The following is a 22,864-nucleotide window of genomic DNA, read 5'->3' as shown; positions in this document are numbered from 1 at the left end:
AGCGGCAGCATGGAGATGGGAAAACAAAGACACGGTTTTAAAGAAAAACAAGCGTGTGTGTGCTTCAGGCTTACCTTGGAGTACTGTCTACGAAGACTGAAGCGCTGCACCATCCTGACTGACTGACTGACTGACTGACGGACCCGCAGCTGGACCCCCCTGTTCTACTCCTCTCCACTCATATCCCTCCAAAGTACACACCGCTCACATAGTACAAACTTACACACACACATACTGAAGGCACACACGCTACCCTCCTCTCCAAACATCCATGTGCACACACATTTCAAGTCCACACTGCTTTCGTCTACTATACAAACACAAATGAGGAGAGAGAAAGAGGGAGAGAGAGGGGGGAAAAAAAGGGAGGGAGAGCAAGCACAGATAAAGACAGCTCAGCTGTGTTGCCCTCTACTCATATTCACAGTGATCCCCTGAGCTCTGTCGCTTTCTCTCACAGACACAGTCATTCACATAAGACGCTCACATCTACATGGCTTACAGTGCACAAATGATTTCCAGTACACACACACACACACACACGTCTAGCTAAAAATTTGGTTTTACATTCACACAGACACACACCCCTCCACATCCTCTTCTGAACACAACACTGATAACACATTCACACACAGCTCAGTGCTCAGCTCTCACTCATCTAGGACGAGGCAAGGTTGCCTCCTGCTTCCTGTCAGTGAGCTGAAGGGTGGGGTGAGGAGGAGGTAGTAGTGGTAGAGGAGGAGGAAGGGGAGATGGGAGAGGAGGAGGGACCAGCTGACTGTCTATACTAACTCTCTCCAGGGACAGAGGGAGGGGGGAAGGAAGGGAGAGAGAGAGAAAGAGGAAGAAAAGACAAGGGAGGTGCAGGAAAGAAAGAAAGAAAGAAAGAAAGGAAAGGGAAGGAGAGGAAAAAAGAAAGAAAGACTGTGGGTGAGGATGAAATGACAGAAGAATTGATCATAACATTCATCACTCCTGCCACACACACTATACAACCCTCGACCTACACGAACAGCAGGATGTCACACACCTCCAAGGTCGACCATACTGTTACTATGGCAACCCAAGCAGGGCGTAGTTCTAGGCAGCAAGTTTTGGCGTAACCAGGGCGACTGCTTGGATGACCTGCTGTGTCGCTGTGCAGAGACAGGGCTGTGATGTTAGCTACAGATGAGTGAGACAGGTTATCATCTCTGCCAAGGGCAAGCAAGAGACCACAGAGAGGCTGATGGTCATCTATCACAGCAGCAGGACTAATGGAGCACAGATGTCTGGCTCTCGTCCCTGCTTTGTCATCCCAGGTGAAGTCATTTACACAGGACTGAAGGATGCTTGGTTTTACAGATGAAGGAATGGGGAAATGACCATATTAAATTTAGCCCCCAGATTAAAGCTGTCAGCCAAAGTGGATATCAACGCTCACTGGTCTAGACTTACTGCCCACTGCTGGATTGATAGCCAGCCATCTCTCCATCTGTGACTCACTGATACAGAGTCCATGGCTTGGCTTATTTCATTTACCCAAGGACCGGGTTTGTCTGCCACAAACATGAGCTCATAATGCAAACACAACCTCCACATGAACCAAGCCCAGTGCCGCTTACAGTAGGTTAGTTTATCTGACAGTGACCTCTGGTGGTAAACAGATCAAACTGTAGTCTGGAATCACCTATAGCAAGGTGGTTAAAAATGAGGACTTGAAGTTAAGTTAAAAGATTAGATTGTAAATGGCTCTTTCAATAGACTATGTAAGTAATATATAAATAGATGACTATCTAAGTAGAACACAATTAAGGATTCTGAAAGCACAATGGTGTATACTGCTGCATTTACTGTTCTAATTTACTTTTAAAGGAGAGCTTCACAAGTTTTCAAATCTGTCAGGTGCCCATATGTACACTGAAAACGTTGTTCATTCTGCCCATTAAAAGATGCCTTCCTTTAGCATTTCCAAAGGAAGTTATACTGCACAAAACCCACGCTTATCTGAAATTATTATAGCTATTATGGCTTCAGCAGTCTGAGTTAGACAAAGAGCGTACATATTTTCCAAAGGTACTGAATAACTTTTACAAGAAAATTCCTTTTGTTAACCTGGACGGTGTCTCTGCACTGAGCTGCAATGGAAGGATGGTAACGCAAAGGGAGAATTAGGCACTAAAAAGACTGAAACTGGACTGAAAGAATTTTGTCCCCAATCACTTGCAGTGGAAGCATGTTCTGGGATCTCTTAATGACCAGTAACAGAGGAAATGATCACACCTGAGCAAAACCTCAGCTTGGACTGATGCCGTTTTGGCCATAAAAATCACATTTTAGCTCCTGATCAACAGTCAGCACTGGGTACAATCAGACAGAGCTAATGACAGACAGCAGTGAAGGCCCGCTCCCTGTGCTCACAGCTGAAACAGCAGGGAATGTTACATCAGCAGCAAGATGAACCTCAGCTTTTGATTGACAGCTCACTGACAAACAAGGACTCACACCAATAAAAGGGGAAAGGAACCACATCGATCAGCCCGTGTAGTGATAATATGATTCACGGCTGCTGTCACTTACCCTGTCCGTCTCCTCTGTGGACTGGTACCCTGATGACAGCACCACATCACCGCCGGTGTATCCAGGGGCGGGGCTGCTGGGTGTGGTGTCGGTAGTGGAAGAGGAGCGGGGGCGGCTTGCGTGCTGCTGCGGATCTGTGGTGTTGCGACGGCGTGGGGCCTGGGGGCTGCCTCTCAGGAGAGGGTCGCGGTCTCCGCTCCCTGATCCCGACCCGGACCCCTTGCTGCGCCGGCTCTGCAGGCTGGTCCCACGCCTCATCATGCCCGCAGCCGCTGAGCCCTGGCCAACTGCAGAAGGAACCACAGGAGCAGAGAGGCGGTCAGAGTCAGGACACCAGGACCCCGAGGTGTCCTCGGGGGCAGAGAGGGAGGTGCCACCTGCTGACACCACAGAGGAAGATGAGGAGGAAGACGAGGATGTGATGGTGGAGCGGGAGAGGGAGAGGCGTTTACGCTGCTGCTGGAACAGCTGTTTCAGTCCCTGGCCAAAAACCCCCATGCTCTCCCTGGCGTTCTGGCTCATCTTACTGAGAGAGGGGTGCTCTGACTGGGATGAGGCCCTCTTCAACCCTGGGCTTTGTGACCCCCACGCCTCTCTTCTAGCTCCAGGACCTGAACTGGGACCCACCCCCTCTGTCCCCCTTTGACTGTCCCCCTGCTGCATGTGGCCCTGCTGACCTCTCATGAATAGCAGGGAGGAATTGTCCTATTAAACAGCGTGCTAATACTTCCCTCTCTCTCTGTCGGACATGTAGAGGGTCACAACAGGACGACTGTCAGGGAGAGAAGGCTAGAATACAGTAGAGCACAGTAGAGGACAGTGGAAGTGGTGATGGGGCTGTCTGATGGAGGGTTGGATCGACTCAGTGGCGGTCAGGGGGGATGAATCCAAAGAGGGAGCATGCATCTTTGATTCAGGAACAAGTAGCCATGCTGGTCTAGTGCAGAGAGAGAGGAGATGGATTATGAGAGGCTGGAATGTTGCCTAGATCCAGTGATATGCAATCACCAATTTTCACTTCAACTCGTGACCATTTGTATCTTTGCAATTCCATGCAAATGGCAGAAAGTGTGAATGCACAGTAATCAGACTGGAGTTTTACAGGCTGTAGGATGGATGGCATTGATCTGTAGTGAAGTGCCAATATAAATTAGTAACTTAGATGATCACAGACAGGCTGCCTCCTTGACAGCTGTGCCAGTTCCCTGAATCATTCAACATTCAAACAGGCCAATGTTTCAGGAGCAAATATAAGTAACAAAGGAAAATAAGTGTGATCCAGGTTAGCTGGCATGATGCTAAGTATTAAAATGACACATAAATGAATTCAAAAGTAAGCAGGTACATGCAGGGTAAGAAAATAAACTACAGCCTGGAGGGGGGATGCAGTCAGAAAGGCACAAGAAGCTGAGGAAAAGGATACAGAGAAGAGGAGTGAGAGAAGGAAAGAGATAATGACTCACATTAGAGGAAGAAAAACCCACCTACCATCAGCCCAACTGTCAGTCTAGTGTGACTCACGCTTGTGTATTACCTGAGAGGAATAGATGAGGGAGACCAAAGAAAAAAAAGAAAAAACATTTTAGAGTTTTTCACTCTGATTGCAATCAATAATCATTTTCTCTGTGAGTAATGAACATGCTGGGAATATTGAACAGAACCTGATACTGTGTCACACAACTTTGTGTTTTTCTGTGTGTGTTCCTTAAGGAGCTCATTTAGTATCCCCAAAAGCATCCTGTCCTTATCCCTTATCCTTTGGCAGTATCAAGAGAAGAGGGTTTCCGCGCTAGAAACAACACACAGTGCAGTGTCACAAACACAGATCACAGTGCATGATTGCCTCCTGCAGCCTCACAAACTGCCTGACTGAATCTAAGTCAGTGACAAGACCAGCAGAGCAGACACCTGATAAAATACAAGCCATCTTTCTCCAGAAGGAACCTCACTGGTGGAAAAGCGATCACCTCAGAGACAAGCCCGCAGACAGGCAGCCAGGCAGGCAGTCAGTCTGAGCCTCCCTGCAGCATCAATAGCTGCTCCCATTGAGGGCAGCAAAACAAGCCAGGCAGGAACATTCAGAGCCTGGGGAGGGATGGTTACATATTCAAAATATATTCCTTCAGCTGCACTGTCAGGTTACGAAGAATAACACAAAGTTGGGCGGACAGGATGCACTCACATGCACACACTTCTCACAAGTGCAAGAGTATAATCTATGCAAATGAGGTTGCAACAGGCTTGATACACATTGCTACGAATACAATCAGCTGTACAGTTTTGCACCAGGTCCAGAGACAGAGGAATGAGAGAATGAGCATGAAGATACTCGCAGGCAGGATATCACTTTTCACAACAGCCACAGATAAGGCGCATTCATGCATACAAACACTTTCACACAGTGGCTTTTACTTTCTACACATGCCAATCTTGAGTCTGATCTTGTCTAATCTTTTCTTTTCAATAAGCAGATTCAGGTCAGTAGAAACTAATGTGCTTAATTCAGAGGCTGTGTGTTAATATGGTGGTGCCAATCAGTTAAATTTGACTGTTGCTTGGGGGGAGGGGGAGCAGGTGTTCAACAGGTTCACTTTAGTCACCTGCTAGCTGGCTCTGCCTCTAGCGGCTGAGATATTGTGCCGTCAACCGTTAGGCAGTGTCTGTCATACTAATAATAACACAGCTTCAACTTGCTGTTTTTACTGATTACAGCCAGGCAATAATTCCATTTATTTTAATTAATTTTCAGTGGAATTACAAAACACCATGATGAAAAAATGCTATTAAATCATTATAATGTACAGTACTGCTCCCCAAGACTCAACTACATATTAGTGTTACTGTAACTCTAACCCTTTGAGCTAGTTAAACTGACCTAACCTTTACTGCAGGTGTGATCACTTGATCATTATTGGATCCAAAATAGTCAAATGGCACACACAGTTGTGACAATCAAATAGGGATAATGTTTAAAATACTATGTAATAGTATCACAGTTCTGTGTTCCTGTATTGGAATATATGATTGTGGACATGTGTATTACAGTTTCAGTCTCAGTTTCAGAATCGTTACACCCCTATTCTGGATATATTTTCTAGTATGTTCTATATGACCAGGCTCTTCAGCTGAACAGTTCCTCATACAAGGTGAACAGTTATTCATACACATGTAACATAATCAAGTATACATGCACACCTGATAATGCAAGCAAGCATCCGCACACTGAAACACTAAGTGGCATTTTCTGGCAGTCACAGTGAAGTGTGATTGATTATGACAGTGCACTGTGCTGTTGTTTTGGTGAGTGGTGGTGGGGGTAAACCTAAGTTAATCCTGTCCTGGAGCTAAAGTTGAACCTGAAGCCGTGTCCCGACCCCGGTGTGTCCATCCCTCCCTCTGCGTCTGTAAATCCCCTCCTTCATCCCCGGGCTGATCCCGATGCTGGATTGGATGTTTTCTTGATTGCCTGAGGTTTTATATTCAAACTAAATCCTCTTTCAGGAGCCTTTAGAGGACAAAGCTTTATTGTCAGACTTGGTGTGGATGCTTGTGTATGTGTTGAGAGCTCCCGCATCTTTGTTCAATTTAAGCAAGGCTTGATGGTCCACCTTGATGAGGTGATGACACAGAGGAACAAACACCAGATGGGTCGTTGAGTGGCGACTGTCCTGTTCTGACCCAAAACTACTTCATATCACTTTATACTACTGTGACAGTGTACCAACATACTACAGCAAAAGACTGCACATCTAAGAAGGTGCAATCTCGTATTCTTCTAAAGCTTAATCAGGATTTTGCTATATTTCTAAAAATCTAACTACTGATCTAACTAATTCCATTTTGAAAAATAATGTGACAGAGCAAGAACTCTCAAGTTAACTATGTTTTTAACTCACTAATGAAATGTTTAACAGTGAAAGATTTAATCAAAATTGAACAAAAACACGATACTTTGGCAAACCTCTTAGGAAAAATCTCTCTTCACTTGCTCCTCACATCAACCTCAGAAACCATGCCAGTGACTGGATGTATTTTGGTGTTTTTAAATCCCTGTCTACCACAGGAACAGATGTGTAACAGGCAGTGATTATCAGTGATTACAAGGTGTCAGCGACAGCCGGGCTCAGCAGCCTCTGTGAGTCAGCATGTTTCTCAGAAATGTCACAACACAATGTCAAAGGTGAATGCCAAGTGACCACATGGACAATGGCCTCTCTGGAACCGTGTCACCCTCGCTTGTGCCCTCGTATAAATACAAACATACACACACACACTCAAACACACAAACACCTTGTCCCCAACTCTGTAGCTCATTCCATTCAGTTGAGCTGCCAGTCGTCCAGTCCTGCTGTCATTGTCTTTGGCCAGCTAAGCTAGATAGACGGTGAAAGCTCAGCAGAGCTCTGGCACTGGCAGGCTTGGGGAAAAAAACAACTCACACATTCACAATTTGTCATTTTGCAGACAGAGACAAGTATGTGTGAAATAACATGACAGATCCAAGATTCAGCTTAATAAAACAAAGGGGTGTTGTGATAAATACTAAACAACAATGACCTTGCTTCTCCTGAATTCTTTGTTTCATATAAACAAGCTCCATCAATTGCTGGTGTTTAACAATAAACTACAGTATCACAGCTCTTAAATGTTCACTGGATATTAAACAGCTGCAGCTTCATTCAGGCAGAAAGGTTATATTGATGAAGATGTGGCACATTAAGTGTTCTAAAATCACATCCATTATCATTATTGAACAAGGGAGACTATCAAATGTAATTATTTAATAGGAGATTAAGTCCCCGCGTTATAACTGTGAAGGTGACAGCTCAAATAGCAAAGCAATAAAGCATACAATTTAACATAATGTGAGATAAATTATGTATCACCACTGCACAAAGTATTATAGTCTTTGCATGCAAATAGTACTTAAGTGAATAGGATATGCACAGCATATGCACAGTAACGTGACCACTGTTTCTTCTTGATTGCTCTATTTAATTCAACTCCTGACTTTTTAAAAAAAAAGTTGCAAACAGACCATGACCAAACACAAGTGAGAGTCAATCTGGCCCATGCTCTTTGACACTGAAGCAGCCATGTTGTTCAATGCTAAACATACAGTCAGTTAATTCAAAATATGGCCATAGCTTAAACAAGCCCATGCAGTGTTTCCAGAAGGGTCTGAGAGCTGGCGTGGAATAGACCGCTCTTTGTTCCCTCTGAGCCACACACAGGCCCATCGCTGCTCTTTGTGCTGCGCCTCTTTCACTGACAGACACACATCAATAAGAGGGGAATTAGGCCAGAGAGTTCTGGCAGCGACGTTTGTGTGTGACCGAATGCACAAATGTGTGTGTGTTTGTGTGTTTGTGTGTGTGTGTGTGTGTGTGTGCATGTTTGTATTAGAGAGAGAGAAGGAAAGAGAAAGAGAGAGATAGCAGGAATTATATTGTGCAGAAATGTGCATATGTGCACATACAGTACATATGTGTGAGTGTGTTTGTGTGTGTTGTCTTTGACCAATGGAAAAATGGACCATATCTCATTCAGCAGCTGCATAATGACAGCATAGGCAGGAAACAGGAACAATCGTTATTGTATTTATGTGTGTGTGCGCGCGCGTGCGTGCGTCTGTGTGTGTGGGGTCAGGGAGGCAGAGAATAGCACAGTTGTATCAGTCGTGACAGTGCAGGAGATGACTTCAGCTTACTGCACAAAGTGTGATAAGAGACACCACTCTTTGTATCAGACAGGGATAGTGAATAAGTGAGAGGAGGGTTACACAGAAGGTTACAGAAAAGAGTGAAAAGAAGCCAGACTGGATCAAAGACTTCCAACGGTCCAAGACGTGTTTTGCCTGGCCGCGTCAGGTTCAGCCCGGGTGCTCAGCAGAGATTTTGTCTGAATGAGAAGGTGAACAGCAGGTAGTTCCCTGACAGAGGCAGGCACAACGTCCTATTGTGCAAGATGAAACCCAGAGGGAGGCCCTGCTGCCAAAGTTGCGCTCAGCTTTCCAGGAACAGGACAAACCAGAAGACAAACAATCATTTACTCAAATACATAGACGTTAAGAAAATAGGAGCATATGTGTTTGCTTAGTGACACAAGAGTTGTTTGCCATAATTAAAGAAAGAAAGATGTTGTTTATTTATAAAGGTGCCAAAAAAACTATTACTGGTGACTGGTTCACACCTTATATCAGCAGTGAACTGACCTGTCTACCCTCTTTCCTGACCATTTTCAATCTTCAGTGTATGACTACTGAGGTAAAACCTTCAAGTATGGATGTGGAAGTCTCTCTTACCTACTATTTCTGGCTCTATTTTATCTCTTAGGCAACAAGAGACCATCTGTAACTACTTCCCTCGTTGCCTCCCCCCACTCATATTGCTGTGAAAAACAATAAAAATGTTGATCACAAAAAACGAAGAATAAAAATATGCATATGCCCTCATATACTCAAGACACACACGCACACAAAGGGAACAGCAGGTGGTATATTGGGTGTGAAGCAAGTCTGAGTCACCTAAAACAACCTAACAGAGTCTGTGAAGTGGGAAGCTGCAAAAAGACTTATAGGGTTGTACACGGCTGTAAATATCACATGTATCACCAAATATGGGGTTGGGCAATGATGAGAAACCTAACTGAAGATGGGCTGTGAGTGACGAAACATTACGCTGAACGCTGTCTGTGCCTTTACTGTGGGAACCTTGTTTGAGGTACACCTCTGCATCTGTGCTCAACACCACAGCAAGTGTCCTAATTAATAATTCACCTTGTGCATGGAACTGACACTGGTCCATGTTGATTGCAACTACAACAACACTCAGTTCAGACCTAATATGTCAGACCTTATGGAGAGTATATTGTGGATCTGATTCTCTTGCTGTTTACAAGTAAGAAAAATGTTCTTATAAGGGGCTTTCCAGGACAAGAGGAGAAATTAGGAAGAATATGTAATACATCGCAAGCCTTACAAAGTGGCCTTCACTTACTAACCTGATAGGTGTTTAACAGTGGCCAGGCCAGCATAGCTCATATTCCACTTGCTCTGGCAGAGCATCATCAACTGTCAACATGCTGGAAACCACCTACACACCAGCTGAAATCTCATACCAGAGATTGTGTTAAAGGCACATGGCCATAAGGAATGGGAAAGGGGGAATGCGTGTCAGGGTCATCATACACTTTGTGCGCCTGAGGAGGAGAACCTGCCAGGTTATCAGGCCATAGGGCATCTGGCTCTTTGTGGTGCCAGCAGGTGAGAACAACTTTACGCAGTAAGATATAAATCATCCACAATCGTCGCCTATTTAAATAACTCTTCAGTCAGATCTCTGAGATCAGGTAACCAGACACCTCTCTAGCTCACTAGAGGGGTTAGTGGGGCTCAGCACATCCAAGCTCTGGTCTTGAAGCTCTTACTATGAGCATGATACTGGGCTCAGCACGTAGGCTATGGGTCACCACAGCCAAGTCTACAGTCTGGGAGAAGATTTAAGTTGAAAGATAATATTAATCCTCCTGACCTCCAAACCTCAATATCCACTCCTCTACAGTCCACAATCTAAAGAAAAGAAGATATAAACAAACTGAAAGGAAAGCAGAAGGCACTGACTATGAGCCCGATATGGATTATGATGAGTGAAACCCAACCAGTCCACTATGATACAAGCTAGTGACAGACTGACTGATAAGTTCACAAAAGAGTTTCTAGAGGATAGGTTCACAGTTTTTTCTCCCTACACTAAAACTGATTTTGCTTGCTGTAAGCTAGCCATCCAAAGAGATGGGGGACAGAGTCTACAATCCTGGGTCTGAGTTGACACATGAAGTGGATATTTTCTGAAGTTACTTTATTTTTTGTATATAATTCCCTTTTTAGGCCTTTTCAGACAGTTAAGACTCTGGTTAATTTAAAGGGGTGTGTGTCTGAATGGGGTTTTGCTGCTAAACAGGAAAACACTGCCCAAGGAAACACACTAAGGAAATCACTTCAGAGGATACTGACATGATTTGGCCAACTTTGACTGCTGGAAACTAATATGAGCTTCAAATAAAGTTAAGAATATGTTTATTCATAGACATGGTCTGTGGATATTGTCTCCATCACTTGGATGCACATTGGAAGCGCATTAGGAAGGGATCTCTTAATGGCCAGTTTAAAAAGGAGTTTTATTACAGCCAATGAAATATGTTTCTGTATTCGTATGAACACCCGACTACTGTCATAAAACAAACTTGAAAAATTATGAATTTATCTTTAAATGCTTCAACATGGACCCCATCCATGTTTTAAGGTGCAAACTCGTGACGCAGTGTGATCCTTGCCTCTTTTTCTGCCTCTGCCTCCAAACCGGAAGGGATCAGAGGGAAGCAGGCAGCTCGTTGCCACTAGAAACCACAGCATTTATAAAGGAATTTCACCTTCACTCTGTAAAGTGTGGGAGTCAGTCCTACTGGAGAGAAGAAACCCAGTCTGACCACAGCTAAAGGATAAATAGCAAGGATGGCACAGAAAAACTTTTTACTTGTACTTCAGTTTTGATGAATGTCTGACTGCAGCAGTGATAAAGGATGATCAGTCAGTTAGTAGAATTTAAACTAAGCTGCACAAAGACACCTCTGCAAACAAAGCCCTGCTGGAAGAGGAAGAAGGTGAGAGAGTGAGTGAGACAGAAAGGGCAAAAGAGAGAAAGGAAAAACTGTGTTTCCTCTCCGTGATACAACACTTCCTTTTTAGCCCTGACTGGACCTTTGGTTGAGAGAACAGAGCCAAATCACTGTCTGAGAGATGCTGAGATTGTTTTGACTCAACCGAGATGAAAAAAACTGATTATCTGAATCCTTTTGAATCCCTTGCTGAACATTTTCAACTTCACAAAACCAACATTAGATGATGGGGCATCTATTGTTGGTATGCAGTAAAATTGATTTTGACCTATAAACATTACTTAAGTATCAAGATTCTTCATTAAAGAATAAACACACATTTTTTAGTGTTTCAACAAACCTCACAATAAGAATGGATATAATTTCTGATTAATGACCATCTAAGAAATGTAATAGATTTCAGAGATTTGAGAAAGTGCTAAGTTATCAAGTTTTTCACCAACCAGCAAAGAGCTACAGTGAGATGGTCTGTCCAGGTTCCCTCACCAACCAGGAGTTACTCATACAGCAACAGAGACATGATCCCTCACTGCCTTCCCACTCGCAAACACTGCCAATTATGTTTGTTGGAATGCACAACAAAGCTGGGGGTGCTACTGCCAAGAAACAAACCCAGGCAACCCAGGGTATGTTGCACCCACAGTGCAATGTACCCTCTGCAGCAGAGAGGAGCAACCAAGCATCTAGCACTAAACACTGGACAGATGTCTGGTACATTCTGGAGACGGCACAGTCTGTCACAGGACTAACTTGTTCACAGTCACAGTCAAACCTATGGGCAATTTAGAGACCAATTTATGAGGAAATCAGAGCAGCCAGAGGAAGTGGAACTTATTTAAACAAAGATTTTAGCATCATAAACACTTTTGGTTATGTAGGAAGTGCATGCTGATCATAAAAACAAATGATATACATATATATGTGTGTGTGTGTGTGTGTGTGTGTGTGCATATGTATGTATTGCTGGCATGCAGCACAACAATTCATGCTTGACAATTAGTTATTTCACTTGATGTCTTCCTTTTCCTTCAAACATCTGAAGTCTTTACAAGTCTCTACCATCATATGTAACTTTACCTAGAATCCACTTCATGTCTTCATCTTTCTAATCCAGTGTCTGCAGCTTTCTTGTGAGAAATGCAGACTTCCTGTACACACAGCCACTTAATCAGTGCCTGTGACAGCCAGGCGAGCACAGAGCGAGCTGTGTTAATCTTATGATCTGATCTAGGATAAGCACATCTTCGCCACATCTGATGCTCAAGTGTTACATTAAGCTGAGCACAAATGAAAGCACAAACTACTGAGCATCATGCAGGCAAACACACATACGTACACACACACACACAAACACATTACACTCATACAAAGACTCTCAATCCTTAGCACAGCTCCCAACAGGGTAGGCACAACGTGAGTGCAGCGGGAACAGGAGGAGGAGGAAGAGGAGTAGGAGGTGGAGGAGGAGGAGGAGGAGGGCAGCGTCATCGTGGTGGTCTGACCATCAGAGTGAGACATGAATGGCTGCGTTAGCAGTGCCCTGGAGGGGCAGCCAAGCTCTCAGCCACTTAGCAGAGTATGCTGGACAGATAGTAGGGTATATCATGCCATACCGGACCCTTCCAACGCTCTACATGTGTGTCTACTGTACATGCAGTGTGGTGTCAAAACCACCAGGTTATAAAAAATGATCACAGATGAGATATGGAGGCAGTTATCAGAATGGATGAATAGAGTAAGAGGATGAGAAACAAACCTTCAGTCCATAATCATGATGCTTGAGCAGCTTTTCCTTCATTGCAGGGGAGATGACAACCTGCTACATCAGGTCCACAGGTCTTCAACAAAGAAGAGAAAAAGTGAGATGGAAACTGTAATCCTCTAAATGCTTCCTTGGCACACTGTACTCTCTGCGTCTCCCTGCCTGCTGTATGCCTGTGTGTGTGTGTGTGTGTGTGTGTGAGAGAGAGAGAGAGAGAGAGAGAGAGACTGTGTATGTCTCTGTCTGTCTCCCAGAAACTGATAATAATAGGTTGCAAGAAAAAAAAGAAATGCTCCTCTGTGAAGAATACCAGGCATCAATTGTAATGAGGCTGCAGACTGCCATCCTTTCCAGGCCATGAAATGTCTTTGGCCCATAAGACTGCATTAGCCAGTTGAGACTAAAATAAACTCTGTTGAGAGTTTATTAAAACCCGTGTGGGTTGCAAGAGACCGGCTAATATCATAAGCCATGGAGATCCATCAACATGACAGTATCTTAGTGATTAAAAATAATATTTCATGAATTAACTGGAAACAAGCCTATACACATAACTTTTTTTCTGCTTCAGAGTAAATAGCAAAGTCAGAAAACTGGAGGATAACGTCAGAGCAAATGATCTATTTACTTGTTTTTACTGTGTATTTCTTACCATAACTTGACAGATAAAGAAACACATCTGTTGAACAATACTCTACGTCATTTTATTCATTTCAGCACACAGCCGGCATATAAATGCTGTGACACCACAGGAGATGAAATATAGCGACTGTTACGAAAGATAAGTCAAAAATTTCCCTGTTGAGTAATACATACCGTACTTCACGCTGTATAGAAATTAAGTGATGACAGACGAGCCGCGTTGCATGCTGTGAAATTACCCGAAGCAGTAGATTAAAAAAAAAAAAAAAGCTTCCAAAGCCGTTTAAATGTTCGTTAAACGCCAGTGAGTGTTGTTCCCAGTGAGTAGCAGCAGCAGTGTGCGTTAACGGACTCTCAGGTTGACAGTCCCGTTAGTGTATCACTGTACTGTGCTGCTAATACGATGAAATATCTACATCAACACTCTTACAGCTTTTCCTTGCGGCAAACAAACGCGCCGCACATCACACACGCGCGTAAACGGACGGTAAAACAACACAAAAAACTACACCAGAAACATAATTCACACTTACTCGGGGTGATAGCAAACTGTTGAGGCTGACACAGACGTTCAGCGAGCGGCACCCTACAAGCCCGAGTACCGTACGCCCCACCGCCCGCTCTCCCTCCCCGTTATGACGTCATGACGTAACCTAGCGGGAAGTCAGCCAAAGATTGTTCTGTGGTGAGATGCATCACTCACTTGTTTAAAAATTGATCTCTTCATCTCTAGCAGAGGCCTTAAAAAGTCATTTCAGTAAATACATACTCAAGCACACGTGTGTTTTAGTTTACCCAGTAAGCCAAATTAAAATCTGAACATAATTCAAAATCATCTCTTAAAGTAAATGCTATGATAAACAATTAGGATGACATTAAAGTTCACCGATTTTGAACCCAGACCTTTAATTGATGTTTCCAATTAGAACTGAAACAATTAGCTGATTAATCAATTAATTGATTAAAATAAAAATACTTAGATAATGAATGATTTGTGCAAGTTATTCATTAAGCAAAATCACAGCTTCTCAACTGTGGGCATTTGCTGCATTTTTGTGTTATGTGAAATTAAATGTAAAAACTTTGGGGTAATTTTTTTTAGTGAGAGAGAGAGAGAGGAGAGAGAGAGAGAGAGAGAGAGAGAGAGACTCTTCTGACTTGAGAAAAATGGCCAAAAATATCGATGTAAGGTGTGAATTTATGGAACAGTTGCAGTGAGGAGCTGAAAACTTACAAAAAAGCAACAATGCAGTTAGCACTGAAGGTATGATCACTAGTATTTTGGCAGTAATGTGACATGGACATGTGGACATTTTCTGTATATGCAGTGACTGTTTAATGCCTTGGAGATTTTGTATTGAAAGAGAGACAGGCACACTTCTGCTCTGTTTAGCTTTTCTGGTCTCCTTCTGAAATGTTCATATTCTCTTGCTATCTATTCTTGGTTTGTTGGGATAAAAAGAGAGGACCCCATAAGTTGCCTTCCTCTTACATTTTATTGACTTTACTTCTCTTGGCTAACACTGCACAGAAAAATACAAGAGCCACCACTCTCTACAACTATAGTTTTTGTTCATCTCTGCAGAGAACCAACAGAAAACAAAACAGATGATTACATAACTAAGCCTTCTGCTGTCTACCCAGTGGGGAAATAGTAACACAAAATTATTTGTTAATATGTCCATTGGTTTATCTCACACCAAAACAAAAGATCCAGTCATATTCTTTTTCTAATTTTCATCTGAGAGACTTTTTATAGTTTTAACCTGTAGTTACCAAAGCCTATTATGTAACTTAACTAATTACTCTGTATTTGTAAAGTATATTGGCTGGTTAGATATGAGTATTGCCCTTGTAAATAGTAGCAGTAACAAAACCTAAATAATTTAAAAAAAAAAACAGTTGTTAAAAGACAAACAGGCCTCTGAGCAAACAGTTATTGGTTCAACAGTGTAGATGGGGAGAATTTAATAAACGAGAAACACACTTCCTTCAAGCAGCAATCCATACTGAAGTGCCCTCAAGCAAGTCTCTTGTTCACCCATAACTTCTGCAGTGATGGTCCTCAGCTGTCAACACAAAGTGTGATGTGGGGTATGAGAGAAGTGTGTTCAGTTGACTTTCACAGAGGGATATACCTGCAGGACAGTCGACTGAAAAGGACTGGTGAAGCTGAAAGAGAGAGAGATACTGTAAGACACAGCACAAAGGGTGTTCACCTCGACTATTATCTGTCAAAGACCTCTCTGATGTTCTCACTTCTCTTCCTCAGTACTTTTCATACAGCAGTCAGTTAGGGGTCTTTACTCATGTCCACACCAACTATATGCAAAAAACTGACAAATTAAATATCATCATGTCTTGTTGCAGAGCACCAGTTCCACATCTCTAACTTCAGTCTGTCTGTTCTCTCGTCCGCTCAGACGACAGCATGACATGCCGGCAGAAGCATTTCATTTCTGGATAATAAGTGTAAGGTCTCATTCTCATAGCCTCAGTAGCTATGGCAACATAAAATGTTATCTCCAGTGTCAGTGCTGAAAATCTTTCTTTTTCATGCATGCCTTTGAGGTTTCAGGCGTTAAAGGACTTCATGTTTAGTAAGGTGAAACCCGTACACACAGTGCCTGCATTTCAGTCAAGGATTAAGTATTTCTTAAGTCTCAACGGGCTGTGGCAACATTGCAGCAGGCTGATATACAGTATGTCAGCAGCATAAAGGGCATCAAGGACAACTTGTGTTTTATGAGGTGAGGAGCATTAATTAGCACCCTGTCAAATTGTGGCTTGTACTGATCCAGGTGTATCATCTAAAGATATATTCTGTCTGCACGTCATCATGTTTGATGTCTAATTTTTATGCTTAGAGTTATTCAAGAATGCCTGCCCTTTTGCCTCATAATCATCTCATGATCAATTTTACACACACACACACACACATATATATATATATAGTCCACAAAGCTGCAGGTAGTATAAGTGTATATGCATGCATGATTCGCTTGTCTGAATGAATATAATCCAACAGTTCCTTTGTGTAGTTAGAGAAATTACAATGCTAATTTCTGAGGGAATACATCTGTTATTTGCATGCAATGCTGTATGATGGCATTTGTAGCTGTATTTGTGCTATAATCTCTCTCCACTAGATGGTAACATCGACTCAGACACTGCCTGTGAAGGCAGCGATGTGTTTTTACAGAGGTCTGTGTCAGAACATATTGTGTGTAGCCTGTCCCCCTGTTGTTCAGTTCAATGTAAACGCCTGTGCTTTTGTCTTTTATGAAAACCACTCTCTGCTTGAACTGTATTGTCTGGACATGTGAGGGGCTGTAGGTGAAGATATGACCTGTCTGTCCAGTTTGTAAATTAAGCTGAACCGGAGAGTCACTGGGCTCCTGGTGGGATTTAGAAGTGGCAGATGGGGACTAAGAGGAGAAGATGTGGGTCTGAGGAGGGAGAATACTGTCTGTAATATGTGAGTGTGCGCGAATGACTCTTTCCTCAATTCACTGTCTTTTCTCTTTGGGTGTTTTACATTCCTGTGTGAAAATAATTTAGTTTTCTGTGCTGAGGTTGTGTGTCCATGTAAATGGTAGACACTGATTTCTTGATTTATAATGATGACCTATCTTTATAAATCAAATCTTTAGTTTAATTATATTTTTTTTGTAATATTGCTGTAATAATCCAAATTTTCACACACTGTTCTGCACTTCCTTTTAATTCACATCACAGTACCATAAGTTCACATGATTTTTTTCTCTTGCACCTGATCCTTGATGAATATTACAGGAACCCTGCAGAGTTACACATCTCTATATGGGAAAAATATATTAAAGAAATATAATTATACTCCAATCTTTAGTCTAGGTGAAGATATTTCACTGCTTTATGTTTCAGTACCACTGAGCACCTTCCACTTCAGATTAGACTGTGTTGCAGGCTGTAATTCATTCATCTTAAAATCCCACTCACTCATGCCTCTCTTCCTCTGAAGGATCTATTGGATTCTTCAGCAGGTTATTTTAGAAGATGTACAGTACAGTTCAGCTGCAGAGAAAGGGGCATTTTTGAAAGGTAAATCTGATCACATTTTTGTTTTTCTTTGACATACCTAAACAACTACTAGATGGATTGCCATTACATTTGATACAGAAATCCATAGTCCCTGGAGGATTAATTAAAATAACCTTAATCTATCATCTAGCGCCATCATCAGGTCAAACTTTCATTTGTAATTTTGGTTTGTGACAAATGTAAAGATATTCCAATCAGCCTCTGTTGTGCTTGCTCTGTATTTTATTTATACTTCAATTATGTTTTTTTAATCTATCAGAATACCTAATAAGAAACTTGAAAAACATACAACAAACACTTCAGACATATTTACAGTTCTTACCGCCTGCACACTTTCCTCCTAGAACGTCCTTCAAGTGCTGCCTTGACCCTATCTGCTGTTTTTCTGCTTGTTGCCCCCACCCACCTGAGAGAGTCTTCACGCACGGTAAATAAAAATACTTCTAATTAGGCAGCCCAAGATTGTAACTGACCTGCAAATTATTATTTCCATGCTGTAAATTGCTTTAATTTCTAAATTAAAATGTTCAATCATAATGATTAAGGACTGAAATTAGACCTCTGAAGAAGTATGAATCACCAGAGGAGCTGTGGGTGAAGATGAAATGAGTCTACGCTCATGTGAAAGTTCAGTGGTGACACAGGTATAGCACGATTTATGTGCCACACTGCTATAAGAGCTCTTAATGAATGTGTCAGAGTTGCTCACACAACAGGAAGTGCAGTGCTAAGCAGCAGAGCCCGTTCACATGAAAAACATCCTGTAGAACAGAGAAAATAGCCAGTTTCTCTCTCACAACATTGCTCTTAAAGAGTAAGCTGTCAACAAGTGTCATAGATGGGTGTAATGTCCTGTTTATCACATGACCTGATCAGACCTGTGATCCCATTAGCCAAAGGATTCAAACAAAGCTCACACATGGTCAAAGTAAAATAGAAGCACGCTTAAATATAACATACACTACACACGCAAAGACACACAAACCACAGGCAGACTGTTTTTTCCTCTCCCACAGGAGAGCAGAGGATAATGGGAAAGATTAGTGTGAGCGGCTGATGCCCGGCGACCCTTTTTCTGAGAGCACGGCAGACGAGGATGCTGGCTCTCAGTGGCCCTCGCCAATTAGAGCATCCACTCTAGCAGGCGGGGCCTAATGAAGGGTCCGGAGCATGGGAGTCGAGGCAGGCAGGCGGAGATCGATCCCCAGCCTGGTGAGGGCACAGCTGGGGGGCCAGCAAGGGAAAGCCTGGGGACTGAGGGACTGCATCTTCCTCTTCTATCATACACGGGTCACACTCGGGGACATATGGCTCCATCTTTGTGTTGGTCCGTGTTTGACCTCAGAACATCATTATACTCACTCCTTTTCACAATTTATAAAATGTTCTCCCTCTTGATTTCCAAAACGTCTGTTGCTGATGTGCGTCAATAGTGCAAAGCAGAGGCGGATTCTGGTGTGTGTCTTGTTATAAATCCCTCATGCCTCCAGCATTGTTATGTTAAACTAAGCTTTGGGGAAAATGAGAATTTCAAGCCAATTTTTTTTTTTTTTTAGAATAATCCTGCCGGAGCTGTAATTGTTCATCCACAGTGGGAGTTTGTACAACTTCTGTTTTCAGTGTTAAATTTAATGAGCTCCATTCTATGAATGACAGGTTGTCCATAAGCCTTAGAGTCAGGTTTAAGCATATACACTGTAGGTATATCAGAGATATACTAACTGGAGGGCGACTTAAGGAATAAAGCTGGTGTTATTTTATCTTTATATCAGCCTGATTAGCAGCGTGACACTAAGGATGGCAAAGGCTATATCGTGGATATTACTGGATAGACTGCTGTGGACTTTGGATGTGGTGCAGGCAGTCATGTACCCCAGAGGATGTAACCTACTGATTTTGGTGATCCCCTGACTTTTCTTCTAGTGCCACCGTGAGGATGACAGTTTTGAGTGAAATGTTTCTTTCCTACTTGGTGATAAATTAAATTTTCATCTAGCACCTATTACTACCTTCAGAATTTGTCCAGTACTTTGGTTTATGATGAAATACCTGCAAAACTAATGAGGTTCCCGTCAGCCTCAGCTGTAGCTGTTAGCATGATAGCAACCTGTATATAAAAATACACACAGACATTATATACTGTCTATGGTAAAGCCTCACAGAGCTGATAGCATGGCTGTAGTCTTGTTTTTAACAACTCCTCTGAAGAGATCATAACATGTTTTGTCTGTGTGGCCACATTGCTTATGGCCGCATGCCATGCCAGTGTCATCCAGACACATTAAAGAGCTACACTGTTGCTATGGGTGTCATATTCCTTCATTAAAATGAACAACGCCATTTTGGATTAACGCTGCAACTACATTTTCAGTCTAATAAAAGTAGGTGTACAGTGGCCATGTTCATAGTGATGAAAAATATGTCAACCAAATGCAAAAGTATGGCCTTTTTTTATGTGTTTAACAGTCTTAGATATCAATGAAGCTCTAAAAGAACCGTTTGTAGGACAGCTTGCTTTGTTTTTTGTTGTTTTAATGGGATTTGTTGACAAAAAGTTAAAATAACCAGTATCATCCTCTAAATGACGTGTTTGTAAGCACCTGGGAACTATGACAGGACATTTAAAAACAAAACAATTTCAGAGCAGTTTTCACTTTTTGTAAAAAAAAAACAAAAAAAAAAACACAAGCTCACTCTATATTCTGAGCATGCCCACTACCGATCAGTCTTTGATAAGGTCAGGACACCTCTGCCTCCCCCTCAGTGTTTCTGCATGTCCATAGTGATCAGCATGCTAATAGGACTAATTGCCATTTCTAGTTTTAGATTAGCATTCAGAGGGGAAATGTTAGCCAGCAGGGCTGACAGCCGTTATGGCTACCTCTAACATCAGAGAAGACGTTCCAAATATTTCTGATTCCTACAATCAAGTCTACAGCGTAAGCTACAGCTGTCCCTAATGGCCACTGCCAGACCCATTTCACCAGCTATTTAATGCTGTGGGTAAATTATTGCCAAAATTACCTCCAGAAACACCTGTCACTGTGGCAATTATGGGACTATTCAGACTGAGTTTCAATCACTTTTTAACAGCTACTTGTTTTGCCAGGGCCACCATGGGCCCAGGACCTTGAACCCTGTTTAAAAGTGCTCTATTTCTTCGATTTCTGAATTGAAATATTGTTCAGTTAGTACCAGCATCATGGCATTTTTATTACTCATGCTAGCGACCCTGTGGGCAGCATAGTCTGTCTCTCTGTTGTTGGTCAGTTTGTGGCTCACTACTTTGGTCCAGACTGAAATATGTCAACAGTTAATGGATGGAAATTTTGTACTGATATTCATGCTCCCTAGAGGATGAAACCTGCTACGTAAACGTAACATTGTATAGGTCTCCCTTGTGCTGCCAAAACAGCTCTGACCTTGAATCCTTAGGATCCTAGTGGGTTGTGCAGTGCGCACTCAATGGATCTAGCTTGTTCCGATGCATCCCACAGATGCTTGATCAGACTTGGGATCTGAGGAGTTTGGCAGCCAGGACTTGGGCTCTTTGTCGTGTTCCTCAAACCATTTCTGAGCAGTTTTTAAGCAGTGTGGCGGGGCGCATTGTCCTGCTTTAGGAGGGCACTGCTGTCAGGGGGTGCTGTTGTCATCCCTTCTTATTAGCCTGCAATCACAAGGAACCAGCATGATTCAGTATCTGCACCTCTGTATGTGTAGCTGTGCAATACAGACAGTAAATGGCTGGTCTTTCGTAAACTCTCCTGTGTGCTCAAGTCACTCTCTGTACATAACCATCTTTATGTATTATGTCTGCACTGGTGGAAATATCTGCCTGTGTTTTAGTATTCAAGTATTTAACACAGCACTTTTTACTGATGCCAACTTATATAAAAAATAATTCTCTACAGATTCTTCTAGAGACTGAGGCATCACAAGCTTTTCTAGGTGATCAACTTCAATTTGAGGCACTAAATAAAGGGTAGATGTAGCATCGTTGGTAGTCATGAGATAGAAGAGAAGAGGCTGGTGAGATTTTGAGAAATACTGTGAGGATGAGGCCTAATTGCTTTTCTTTGAACCTGATTTACAGCCGTGGGCTCTTATAGGTGTCCTCATTATCAAGGAATAGCGGTGGGCTGTGACACAAATACTTCACAATTTAGTGTGAGTCATGGTATCAGTTATATCATATTTCAAGTTAGACGAGAGGGATTTCCATTAATAAGTGCCCTGTAGCCCCTGAAGAATAAACAATAAAGAATATTAAACCAAAACAATAAATTAACCAAGGTCACTTTTAATGTGGGCTGATATATGAATGTGAGAGCTACTGTAAAAGAAGCAACTTTTTTTTCCTCTGCATTTTGTTCTCTTATGCTTTTCTTATGACAAAAACATGTTGTTAATGTTGTTAGCATCACATAGCTACTGGCTAACTGGTTTTAATTGGCTTTTAACCCCTAAGTGCAAAGCAAATACAAGAATTGCTGGTGTTTGTTACAATGAGCAGTGACGTGTCTTATTGATCTGAGATAATGTAATGAGAAACACTGTGGAAGAACAGATCCATATGGCATCGGACCAATATAACGAACTTGTGTGTCGATGCAAATGGATGACTCAAAGAAGTGTCAAATCCTAATTGTTGCCAAGCTGCGGTCACTGCATTGGATTAAGTGCCAAATTTTGCTTGTATGGATTATTTAATCAATGGAAAAAACTGAAGAAATGTGCTGGGAAAAAAAATCAACAGACTGGATAAATATCAAGACAAGGATTATTCCACTAAGAAAGTCTGAGTGATAGTTTATAGACAAAAGGAGAAAATGTGAGATTTAACTTCTGGTTTTAATGAAAGGATGAGGGTTGGGAGCAGCAGCTGAAGCTGGAACCTCACCTGATGGTTCTAATCTGACACATGCAAACACAAGGACATTGTGAGCTTCTCATTACCAGACATCAAACTACAGATCAGACTGGCATTATACACTAAACTGTATTTGGGGGAACAGTTACTTAACATGTGAGTGTAATCTGAAAGCCTACTTCAAGGATGAAGTTGTTAAACAGTTATTCCTAGGCCCTCCTGTATGCCTGTTAGAATAACCTGATTTTATTTAATGCATGATGTGAAGCAGAGAA

The 22,864-nt window shown here is 42.3% G+C and overlaps 1 protein-coding gene across 1 annotated transcript in view; it reads right to left on the bottom strand.

The window, feature by feature from the left end:
• Positions 1-14,243, bottom strand: part of tmcc1a (transmembrane and coiled-coil domain family 1a) — a 42,957-nt gene extending 28,714 nt beyond the window's left edge. The window contains 4 exon segments of the mRNA XM_018697949.2: positions 2,560-3,496; positions 4,048-4,093; positions 12,992-13,073; positions 13,814-14,243. Of these exon segments, the coding sequence (XP_018553465.2) occupies positions 2,560-3,243 (684 nt within the window). The 5' untranslated portion in view covers positions 3,244-3,496; positions 4,048-4,093; positions 12,992-13,073; positions 13,814-14,243.
• Between the last annotated feature and the right edge of the window lie 8,621 nt (positions 14,244-22,864).

Source organism: Lates calcarifer, linkage group LG6 (genome assembly GCF_001640805.2).
Source record: "Lates calcarifer isolate ASB-BC8 linkage group LG6, TLL_Latcal_v3, whole genome shotgun sequence".
Classification (NCBI taxonomy): domain Eukaryota; kingdom Metazoa; phylum Chordata; class Actinopteri; family Centropomidae; genus Lates; species Lates calcarifer.
The sequence above is the reverse complement of the archived record's forward strand: the minus strand, read 5'-3'. Positions and strand labels throughout refer to the sequence as shown.